General features: G+C 34.4%; 1 protein-coding gene across 7 annotated transcripts in view; it reads left to right on the forward strand.

Moving 5' to 3' along the window:
• Positions 1–309: 309 nt before the first annotated feature.
• The window catches only part of ULK4 (unc-51 like kinase 4), a 627,906-nt gene continuing 615,466 nt past the window's right edge, over positions 310–12,749 (forward strand). For all 7 annotated transcript variants that reach the window (XM_031940060.1, XM_031940061.1, XM_031940057.1 and 4 more), the window contains exons 1-4: positions 310–511; positions 4,926–5,025; positions 7,928–8,067; positions 11,510–11,669. In XM_031940060.1, coding sequence (XP_031795920.1) covers positions 374–511; positions 4,926–5,025; positions 7,928–8,067; positions 11,510–11,669 — 538 coding nt within the window. In that variant the 5' untranslated portion in view covers positions 310–373. The remainder of the gene's footprint in view (positions 512–4,925; positions 5,026–7,927; positions 8,068–11,509; positions 11,670–12,749) is intronic.

Below are 12,749 nucleotides of genomic sequence, written 5' to 3' on the forward strand. Positions count from 1 at the left end.
TTTAGGTTAGTAAGTGTGTGATCCCCAAATTCTGGATACCATTGACTTAAATGACATTGATTACATGTGATGACTGAATGTAAGCTGTTACTTAATTTATTTTAAGACTTGTTATGTTCAGAAAATCTTATGTTAGTTAATTAAAGGATTTTATAGCATATTCTGTTCTAGACTCACATTATGCTTAAAAAAAAGAAAGGCTTAATTGTTTTAATGTATGCAGAGTTTTTTTTTTAAAGATTGAATGTAATCATAAGGTTTCTTTTGTATATTAAATGAAATCATGATCTTTATGAATTTGAAAAATACATATAGTTTCTTTTTTACTTTTTAGTCAACAGAAATGAAGCTGAGGATATAGCTCACTTTTAAGATGGAGAACTTTATTCTTTATGAAGAGATCGGAAAAGGAAGCAAGACTGTTGTTTATAAAGGACGAAGGAAAGGAACGATTAATTTTGTAGCCATTCTTTGTACAGATAAATGCAAAAGACCTGAAATAACTAACTGGGTAAGTAAAGTATTCCACCTTCCCTTACTGGAAATATGCAGCTGTAAACTATAATGCAATGATGTAATGAATCATTTTCAGTTAAGCTGATGTCATTGAATTTAATCAGCCTTTACAGGGATAGGGATGTAAATTTTGTTGAGGGGCACTTGACTTGAGAAAAAATAATCAAGTGAAAATCAGTAAATTAGGTAACTAAGAAAATTAATTGTCCTTTCAAAAAGGGAGAAGTATTTATCCACTTCATTACTTTTTAAATTAGATCACAGAACATTACTCACATGGATCAGGGATCTCATTAATAAGGGAATTCCTTCCAATAGACCATTACATTTTATCAGATGGGCACAACCAATATTGCAAGTATACTTCATGAATGAAGACTGAAGGAAGTAAGAATCCTCTGCCTGTAAGGGCAGCTTCCTTTTGTGAATTGTTCTAATTTGGGGAAAATTCTCGCTTATCTCGAGTCTTAATCTTTGCAATGTGTACTCCTTTGCTCTTAATTCTATCCTCCAGGACCACACAGAACAAATCTCAAACTTTTTCCTTCACATATTTGTTGCACTTCCTAAGTTTTCCAAGCTTAACAAATTAGGTCCTTAGGTTGATCTTTGAATAGCATGGTTTCCAATCCCCTTACCGTCCTGCCCTGATCACTTTCTCTGGGTATGTTTCTGGGAATGTGTCCTTGTCAAAAATTTATAAGATCCCTAGCTCCCCACACTACTCCAGATGTTGTCTGATTAGAGTAGAATCCTTCATTTCTAGTGTTCAGTCTCTTTTCCTGAGGGTACCCCTCCTCATTGTATAAGTAGTGCACAATAGTCTTGAGATAGTCTAAATTAAAGAAGACAAATTCCCCAGTGGCCTGAACCAGATTAATATGTAATTGAAAAATGTTTACAAAATAGCCTAGATTCTGTTAATTGTTTTTCTAAATCAATATGCAGTCCACAGAATCTGTTTCTGCTAGAGTTTGAACTAGTGTCCTAGATGATTACAGATGTTTTTATCTTTCTGTGACATTTGCAGAATTTTGATAGTTTTACAATAATTTTTTTTCATGCCTGATATCTAGTAATTTAGATTCCTTCCTGTTCTCAGTCCAATTATTAGGTAGTTGACAAATTAACTGCCATACTTTTGGTATCTTCTGGTTTTCTTCACTAGAACAGATTTTTTTAAAGGAGGTTTTCTTCTGGTAATAAAATCTTTGATTTTAATAATATTAGCTAGTATTTATATAGCACTTTAAAACTTGAAAAGCTCCTTACAAATAACCTTGTGATTATTTTATCCTTGTAATAAACCTTAGTCAGTGAACAAGAATTGTTTAAGTGCCTACTGTGTAATGTGTATTGGGGGTACAAAGAAAAGCAAAAGAACCCAGCTCCTAGTTTCAAGAATCTCACAGTCTAATGATAGAAATAGCATGCAAACAATTATGGACAAAAAGATCAATACAAGATAAATTGGGGATAGTGTTGGAGGGAAGGTACTGAGTTTAAGGATGCCCAGGAAAGGGTTCTTGCAGAAGGTGGGATTTTAGCAGGGACTTGGAGGAAGCTAGGGAAGCCAGGAGGCGGAGATGAGGAGGAAAAATGTTCTAGGCATGGAGGACAATTACTGAAAAGGCTTGGAGTTTGAAGATGAATTATTATTGCAAGGAAGAGCAAGGAGGCCAGTGTATTGGATTACAGGATATGTGAAGGGGCTAGGAGCTTTAAACATCAAATGGAGGGCTTTATATCTGATCTTAGAAGTGATAGAGAACATTGAAATTGATTGAGTTGAGGGAGGGGAGGACATAGTTAGATTTGTGCTTAGAAAGATCAGTTTGACAGCTGAGTGGAGGACTGGAGTGTGGAGAGACCAGAGGCTGGGAAACCAACCAGTGTGCTATTTCAGTAGTCCAGGTATTGGGTGAGAAGAACCTGCCCCAGGATGGTGACTGTCAGTGTAGAAAAGTTCATGAGAGAAGTAGGATCAATATGATTGATAATTCCTTGGATATGGGGCTGGGGGAGGTGGGATAGAGAAAGAAGGTGCTATTATTATCCCCATTATACAGATAAGAAAACTGAGGCAGAAGATGATTGATTCTCCTGGGTCATACAACCTGTAAAATGTCTGAGGCTAGATTGGAAAATTCAGCTCTTCCTAATTCCATGTCAAACTTTTCCAGTTGTCCAGTTTTTTGTTTTGTTTTTTTAACTTTCTTCCAATAAATTGTTCTCAAAATTATCTACAGGCCTCTTGTGAGTTGTTGAGTTAATATCAACATTTAAGGAGATGTATCTTTTATAAAACTGAATAATTTAATCATATGTATTTTTGATTCTTCCTCTTATTCTCCTTATGGTATAATTATTGCATAATGGGGTAACATCGCCACCTGGTGGGCCTTTATGATATTGTCACCCTACAATTTTATATTTTTTTCCATTTTAGACAGCAATTTAGTTTAGCAAACTTTTAGGCATCTACTATGTGGAAAGCACTGTTTATAAAAGTTAAATAATTTTTAAATTTTAAAATTTAAAAAAGTTTAAAAAAGTTAAACAATACTTTCTTTTGCCTGGGTAAATAACAGATTTGTTTTTTGTTCTTTTCAGGAGTAAAGTTTACCAGCATCAACTATCCAAAACTAAATTTTTTCCATTTATATTTCCATTTTTTCTTCTAAGTCCTTTAACTTAAATTGGAAGGTGCATGCGAGATTATTTCTAGAGTTCATTCTTTGATGGTGTAGTCCCTGCTTCTCTCGTTTCTTTATATTCATGTAGTTTCTCCTTTTCAATCAGAATCAGATCCAGAGTAGCTGTGATTTCATTCGATCCTCACTAAAAACTTGTGATATAGGTGCTAATGGTATTATATTTATTTTATTGATGAGGAAGCTAATGCTTAAAGAGGGCAGAAGATTTGAATGTTAGGTCTTAAATCCTGGACGGGGATTCTTGGTCTAGTGTTACTGCTGTGACACCATCTTGCCTTGTATATTCTAAGTAGAAGTTCTTAATTTGGAGTCTTTGGATCTCTTTGGGAGATGGCCATAGTTAGGTTTCAGGAGGTTAGTGGATGCAGATGGAAGAGAAATGACATCTTTATTTTTACTAATCACTAACAGAAATTTAGCATTTTCTTTAGTTATTTAAAACCTTTATCCTGAGAAGGGATTCATCATTTTCACCAGACTGCCAGAAGGTTCATGGAAGAACAAAAGTTAAGAAGTCATATGAGACAGACAAATAGACAGAGAGAGAGAGAGAGAGAAAAGGAGGGGGCAGACACAGAGACAGTCAGAAGCAGAGAAAGAATAGGCAGAGAGAGAGAGAGAGAGAGAGAGAGAGAGAGAGAGAGAGAGAGCTAGACTGACAGAGACAGGCAGAGACAGAGACGGGGGAGAAAGACAGAGACAGGGGAGAAAGACAGAGACAGAGACAGAGATAGACAGACCAAGAGCTAGCAAGCCAGAATGAGAATGATAGAGGGTCTCACAGAGTTGTTGAGAGAAAAGCTTTGTAAAGCTGAAAATTTCCATACAAATGAGTTAATATATTTGAAGGGGGAGTATGAAAGTGATGATTTTAACTATAGTTTTTAAAGCCATATGTTTATTTGGATCCAGCACTCAAGTGCTACATGAGATTTATTAATATTTATTTATTATATATAAGTATAAACAATATAACCGTTATTTGTTAATATCTAAAAACTAGCATATGAAGTATTAAAATTTTTAATTAGGTAAATATGGAGAACCTTACTTTTTTCCTTTTTGTTTTCATATGATTATGGCTAATAATACATATTTTATGTAAGTGTGTTAATGAAAATGCCTTAGTAATAAAATAATTTCCCATGTATTAACTGATTATTAAAGTGCTTTAGGTAGTGGGAATATAATGTAGTATAGTAATGTGTTCAGACTCTTGTAGAAATGGATCATAATGGGCTACATATTGACATAGAATACAACAAAATAACATCAGTGGCATATAGTACTTTTATGTGTTGATTAGCATTTCCCAATTATATTTTCATCTGGTTGGGACTGCACTCTGGAGTTTTGTAGGCCTTGTGTGGGCCATGAGTTTGATACCTCAGAAAGGTTGTTGCAGCAGAGGATCTTGGTTTGAGTCCAACCTCTGCTTCTTGTTGTCAACTCACTTAGCTTCTAAAAGCCTTTTCCTCACCTGTAGAAGGTGGAATTTGATTAGTGAATCTCTAAGATTGCTTCCAGATCAAACTCTGTGATCCTAGGTCTGAAGCAGATATTAAAGTAATAATTAAATGATAACATATTTCACTAGGAATTTAAGGAAAAAGGCTTGTAAGTCTTAAGAGATAAGATTTTGAAAAAGTTTTTTTCTCAAAATACAATATTTCAACTCTTTTTTTTTTATAGGTTCGCCTTACCCATGAAATTAAGCACAAGAATATAGTCACTTTTCATGAATGGTATGAAACAAGCAATCATCTCTGGCTTGTAGTAGAATTGTGTACAGGTGAGAGCCAGTATTGTTAATGCAAACCTCTTAAACATTTGAAAAAGCATTTGTTCTACATTTGTTTTCTTTTTAAAGTTTTATTAATGTCGTTTGTCTTTTGTGTCTTAGCAATTTCTCAATATTTCCATCTCCTGCATCAAGAATATTCCTTTCTGACTAAGTTAAGCATTTAAGGAAAACTGATGATAGCAACTGTTTTTGATAGTGAATGTTATATTCTGTATCTATAGTCTCTTAGCTCTTAGATGAGAATAGAGGATCTTCTTGTGTTTTCTGTTACTTCTTCATTTATTAGTTTATCTAAAAAGCACGGAAAATCTAGAAAAGCAATGTTGACATATGCTTATTTGGGAAAGCCCTTAAATTGATTCAAAGATTGGGACTCTCACAAAAGTCCTGCTTTCAAGTCTTATCTTGATGTAGAAGTGATTCTCAATTCTTGACAGCTGTGTCATTGTAATGGAAGTTATGGCAGATTCCAGAACGCTGGAAAGACTTGCTCTCGGTATAGCTCCTGGCAAACAGTATTTACTGTCTGAGAAATAACTTAGTAGGTATGGAGACTTTTGTTACCAATATATATATGGTCATTATTATGTAATGATGTGGCTGGCCATGACATTACATTAAATCTGGAATCATACAGCATGGTTGTCACTGTTTGACTTCCTTCTGTGACAGTAGTTTCAAGGTCACAGAAAAAGGGGTAAGGATACTGAGAATCATGTTGTTTTTAAATTGTCTGGAAACAGCAATTTAACTGTTGCTAGTGTACATGTGATATTAACTGCCAATCAATGAAGCAGTATGGTGTAGGAGGAGCTAATTTATATCAGTATAAATGAAAATAGAAGATTTGAAGAAGTTATAAATAAATGGGATGATTTGCATGTCCTCTTAGAAGAGGTAAATAAGAGAGGTGAAAATATTGGTTGTGTTGTCTATTTAAAATCAATAAGAAACATCATCTAATAGGTCAGTTGGTTATTTTGTCTTTCATTATAATAAATATAAACAAAAAGACCATCATGAAGATAACTATAGCTGATGGGTCAATCTCCATTAAAGAAAATGACAAGATGAAGAAATTCTGTAAAAGTATTTTATAAGTTCTTTCCCTTCCTCCATTAATTCACTTAGTACTTAATGACTTCAGTAGTACAAAGATGTAAGCATAGGGGAAGGGAAATATGCTAGAAAATATAAGCAAATGTTAAGCAACAGGAGAGGTCAAAGGCCACAAGCCTGTAGATCTTGAATAGTTTCTTCGAGAAGAGGGTCAGAACATGCTGGACATCAGACATCAGAATCATTGAGCATCGCAAAAATGAATTAATGATATTCTAACAGACAGTTGGATGTGAGAGTTATTTCTGAATCAACTTTCTGTATACAAGGAAACACTTGTCTTGTTGGAGAAAAGATCAAAATCAGTACCAAATTAGAATAATTAAGATGAAAGATAAGAAATGAAATTAGTTTCTTTTTTCTTTAAATAATTCTGACTTTTTATTGACAAGAACCCATGCCTGAGTAATTTTTTACAACATGATCCCTTGCACTCATTTCTGTTCCGATTTTCCCCCTCCCTCTCTCCACCCCTTCCGCCAGATGGGAAGCAGTCCTATACATGTTAAATATGTTATAGTATATCCTAGACACAATATAATATGCAGAACAAACAATTCTCTTGTTGCACAGGAAGAATTGGATTCAGAAGGTAAAAATAACCCGGGAAGAAAAACAAAAATGCAAACAGTTTACATTCATGAAATTAGTTTCTTAAAGTTAAACAGGGTTTAAAGTTACTTCAGTTCTAATCTGACATATTCAAACAAATGATCAACACTGAAAAATAGGTAATGGATGGAGGAATGAATATACATATAGGGAATTATCATTTCCTAAGGAAATTTAACCAATGGAGATTATTTATCCCAGTGAAACTAAAAGAGTCTGGAAACTACCTTAGCTTATAAATTACCTGTTTTTCTTTCTAATCTGGAAGAGAGTGCATGAGCTAGACATAACACCAGTTTAAAATATAAACTTCTGTAAAATTTCATGAAAGAGAATGGTAGAAGATTATGTGTGTCACTGGCTCTCAAAAATACCAAGAAAACAAATTCAAATAAAGATGGGAGCAAAATGCACTTCAGCCAGATTACCTTAGAACCATTTAAGGATAAGAGTGGAAGGAGAACAGCAAACAAAATAATGAAAAGAATCTGTCAGTCCTTATTTAAGAAACTAGGTTCTCTATGGTTCATAGTGGAAAGTTGGGAATAGAGGAGGATAACATTTGATTTTGCAAAACAAAATCTTTCCTTCAACAAGTCTGATATCTATCTATGGCAAAGCCTGTGGACTCCTTGTCAAAATAATGTTTTTAAATCAGTAAAAATAGGGAGTATTACAAAAGATATAAATTGCATTGAAATAAAGATGTAATTTTTTTTTCTTATCTAAGTTTATTTATCCTCTTTTACCTCCAGGGATCCATGGTCCCCAGATTAAGAGCCCTTCTTCTAGAGCATAGTACCAGAGGGAAAAGGATCCCAGTTACTTAGTAGTTGTAGATGACTGAGTCCTTCCTCAACAATTCTTTATTTGGAGCCTAGTCATATTTATTTAGTTACAGAGGTTATACATTTATAGATTAATCTTATGGTTCCATTAGGGAAAAATGATCTTTCTTAACATTTTGAAATAATATAAATGCATTTTTATCACATAGTATTGATTTGTGTATTAATATGTACATATGGTTTGCTATTTTGTATTTACTTTTTGTAACAATTTTTTTTTTTGTTATGTAAAGATGTAATGTAAAGAAAGTCATCATTCTTCCATTCTACTTGATTATTTAGTGGGAATGATCCTTATAAATTTATTGTAGGTGGTTCTTTAGAACTGGTTATTGCTCAAGATGAACACCTTCCTGAAGATGTAGTAAGAGAATTTGGGATTGACTTGGTGACTGGATTACATCATATTCATAAACTTGGAATTCTCTTCTGTGATCTTTCTCCTGGGAAGGTAATTAAAACATTGTCTACTTTCTTGCTTTTAAGCTAATTTGCATTGTCTAATCATTTCTTGAAGATATTTTGCTGATGTAGGCTAAAATTTGGTACCTTAAGTCCTTGTAAGATATAGAAAATAGTAGGACATAGACATTTCTTTGTATTAAAAGAACCTAAAATTAAATACAATACTGTATGTTATTAGTTTCCCATTCAGATTGCTATTAAAATCTGAAGGAAATTCTTCTCTTCAGAGTTCCTTGAGTAGTTAAATGAACTCTTACTATTTTTGCATTAATGTCTTCTTTTTGAGATTATAGCTTGGTCTTCCCTGCCACCATAGTAGCTTTTTATGGTCAGACTCTTTTTTCTTTATTCATTTTTCTAGCCCATTTCTTGACTTTAAACTTGGTTAAATTTGGGTTCTGCTCATCTGAGGCTGAAGAAGCATTGCCCTAAGAGTCAGGCTTTTTTTTGTGGTGTTTTCAGAACTAATTCTGGGTCCCTGCAAGTTTTTTTTGATACTTTCAAGGTGGTATTTATTATTCTAGGAGAAGTAAGATCACTGCTCTCCTGATCTGTGCTCTGGTCTTTATCAAGGAAGGGCCTGGTCTCCTGCAACTGCATCAGAACTCTTCTCTGCTTTGATAGTTGTGACTGTTTCCTTGTGATAGATCCCCAGTGCTTTTCTCTGACTTTAACCATGACTCAGAATTACATATGGGCAGTAGAGTTGTCAGTCAGCTTCAGCGGTACCCAGTGCCTGCAAAAGGTTCACTGTGATATCTTTCTGAGCAGTTAGCAAATCATCCTTCCTGTCTCTGGACAAAGAGATTCCAAAGCTGCTGCCACCGCCACTGTATGTATGGTCTCCAGACAGAGTTTTACCAAACTTCCACCTCAATTTTGCAGATTTCTGCTTATCTCACCCCAACTTTTTGTTGGCTCTACCACTCTAAAATTTGATTTAAGGCATTAATTTAAAGTTTGGAGGGGAATGTTGGGAGAACCCAGCCATGTGATTGCCCCTAATCTGCCATTTTGACTCCCTCAGCAGTTTCTAGGTAAACAAACTAATTTTCTTGTAAAGAATTCACTATTTAATTCCACATTGGAATTAATGCATCAACAAATGAAGAATATGAATGTTCAATTCTAATTTTCAATCTTATGAGAGACTTTTAAAAAATCCATTTATATATAAGGACAAAATGATTTCCAGTGCAGTGAAACTTTCTAGCCTATGTCTTGTTTTATTTAGAACAATGAAATCTGGATAAGCAGTTGCTGGATAATACTTTATATGTATGCAAGTACCCAGGCAGAGATTTCTCTTGTATAGTAAATAAACAGTCATTGCTAAGTGACTAATAATAAGAATTGAACCCAGATTAAAAAAAATATTAGGGAGTTCTCTTCAGAGGAGTTGATAATTAATAATTTATCATTTAAGGCCTTGGTGAATGTTTTAAAGAAAGAGCTAGGATATCTTAGGGTGCTTTTGATGAAAGTTAAAATTTTTTTTTGGATGATGGAGAGCCCAGTATACACTTTCACTTGAATAGATCTGTTATTGGAATTTTGGGCACCTTGAATTATGAAATATTTATTGAAGTTTAAAACTGTACATCTTTTGGTGGCTACACCAGGCCACCCCAGGGAAGAAGAGGAACAAATTGGTGATTTTTAAGTCTGGCTTATGCTTTCCTTTTCTAAAAAAATCATCTTACTGAAAACAAATGATACCTATCATAAAATTATTAATCCCCATGTATCTGAATTTAACATATTTTATGTTATGGCAAATACACAGGCTCCTCTATTCGGTAACTAATTGAGTTCCAACTGTATACAAGGCACTTTCTTTTTTTGGGGGGGGGATAACTTTCTTTTTCTTTTTTTTCATTTTTTATTGAAGTTTTTATTTTCAAAACATATGCAAGGATAATTTTTCACCATTGACCCCTGTAAAACCTTGTGTTCCAATTCCCCCTCTTCAGCCCCTCCCCTAGATGGCAAGTAAATCCAATATATGTTAAACATGGTAAAAAAGATATGTAAATCCAATATAAGCATACATATTTATACACACTGCTGCACAAGAAAAATCAGATCAAAAAGGAAAAAATGAGAAGGAAAACAAAATTCATGCAAACAACAACAAAGAATGAAAATGCTATGTTGTGTTGAGTGTGCCACACTCAATTCCCACAGATCTCTCTCTGGTATAGATGGCTCTCTTCATCACAAGATCATTTTATATTGTATATATGTATGTGGCATATGTATACTACATCATTTCTTAAATGTTTAAAATTTTGTTTGAAGCATTATATATTAGTTCCTATGTATACTAACCCTTTCATTACGAAATATAAAGAAATCCAAATTGATTAATTTGGAGATTCTTATTTCCTGATTTAGGCATCTGGGTGGCATAGTGTACTAGGCTTAAAGTCAAGAAAACAAGACTTCCCATGTTTCCATGTGGTCTCTTACATTTACTAGTTGTGTGACCCTGGGCAAATTGATTAATCCTATTCGCTCAGTTTCTCCATCTGTAAAATGGACTGGAGAAGGAGAGGGCAAACTACTGGAGTATCTTTGCAAGAAAACTCCAGATGGGGTCACGAAGAATTGGGTATAACTGAAGCAACTCAACAGCAAGAAAAATTCTCTGATTTGGACATTCTTTAGTTAGTACACATAATTTAAACTACTTAAAATTTAATTATATCTACCTTTTAAATGAGGGAAAACTCTTTTAAGTAGGCATAGCATGCCAGTATATTGGTGCTGAGTTTTAATAAGCTCATAATTTCAATGTGTGTACCAGAGGTACCAGCACTATGAGCTTCTGTGTATGGGATGGATACTTTGTTAATGTTGCTGCGCAGCTCTAGTGACTTTGAGTTGGTTTTTGAATTTTAGCCCTGGAAATATAAGAAAGTAATTCCTCTTGGCATGTGGAAGAGCACATCACGTTCTTGCTGCTCTCATGGGCAGGGTGGGACTGGGCCCTCATTCCATCCTTAAGAAAACCTGAGAAATAATGTCCTCTGTGATGCTATGCCTTCCATTGTTGGGCTCTGGGAAATGAGCTACTTGTCTAGTTTATCTTTTTGTACTGAGTTTTAAAAACTACTAAATTCATCCTACTCTCCCTCTGGTTTCTTTTTTTTCCCTTTTGAAGTAGTTTCAATGTGATTATTTGGTTTTTAACATTGTGCTAAAGTGAATGCTGAAAATATCAAGAATTGTTACAAGTTGCTTCCCTTGTATACTTATTTGGGAATTCAGTACAGCAGTGATACAAATTTATCCCTTGTATTCTTACCTTTTTCAGGATAAATGCTAAAAAAATACATTTTTATCCCTCGAATGGCATAGAATATTTATAAAGTTTTGGTAGAGTTAGATTTCTTTTTCAAGTCTACATTTCTAAATCTCCATAGATCCTCTTGGAAGGACCTGGCACGTTGAAATACAGTAACTTTAGCTTGGCCAAAGCAGAAGGTGAAAATTTAGAAGAATTCTTTGCTTTGGTGGCATCAGAAGAAGGTGGAGGTGATGGTGAAAACATACAGAGAAGGTGTATGAGAAGCAGAGTTAAAGGTATGTTATCTATAGAAATTTCTGAGTTATTAATACTAGTCATAGACCAGCCACCACAATTATCTGTTGAATAACATGTATTGCCCATGTTTTTTGTTTTAAATATTTTTTGTTGTTCTGTTTTTTCAGTTTTTTAAACTTTCATCATATTAAAGCTTTCATGACAGCCAATTAACTTGAAAGTGTGATTTTGCTCACTAGACACTGTTTACTACCTACAATCTTCATGTGGAACATAATCGTATAACACGACTAGGAAGCTTTGGGAGCTCTGGACTAGATTTAGATCAGAGTAATCTAAATAGGATCTTTAGGTCTGATCTAAAGATCAGAGAAATAAGAGTGATTTCATCTAGTTCTGGCACATTTTCTAATCAACAAATATATTTTTTCTATCCATTCCCTCTGCTACTGCTTTTCTCAACTTAGCTATGTCTTCCTCACTTTCTTTTTCTCTTCACATATGTCTTCTGTCTTAAAAAGAAAATACAAAAAAAAAATCCTAATTGGATCCTACTATTCCTATTTTCTGTCTTTCTGTATCTCTCCTTGCCTTCATGGCTAAAGTCCTTGTGAAAGTCTTCTATAGCTGGTACACTTCCTTTCCTCCCACTCCTTCTGAACTCTTTCCAGTCTGGTTTCCAACCTCATCTTTCCATTGCAAATACTCTCGCCAAGTTACTAATGACCTTTTTTAATTGCCAAAACTAATGGCCTTGTTTGAGACCCAATCCTTCTGTAGCATTTGGCCCTGTTGGTCACCCTTTTCTCCTGTGCGCCCTCTCCTGTTGAGATTTATGTGATACTGTTTGCTCCCGACTCTTCTGTCAGTCTGACCATTCTTTCTGATTTTCTTTTGCTCGTTCTTCATCCAGGTTAGGTCCACTAGCCAAGAATGTCTCTCCAAAGCTCTGCCCTAGGATCTCTTTTCTTTTCCCTCCATACTCTCTCACTTGTTGATCCAATTAGGTGCACTGGGTTCTATTATCATCTTCTCTATTCAATTGATCACTCCATCTATATATCCAGCTTCCATCTCCTTCCTGAGCTACATACAGATCCACATAACTAACTGCTTTT

This window comes from Sarcophilus harrisii, chromosome 5 (genome assembly GCF_902635505.1).
Source record: "Sarcophilus harrisii chromosome 5, mSarHar1.11, whole genome shotgun sequence".
NCBI lineage: Eukaryota > Metazoa > Chordata > Mammalia > Dasyuromorphia > Dasyuridae > Sarcophilus > Sarcophilus harrisii.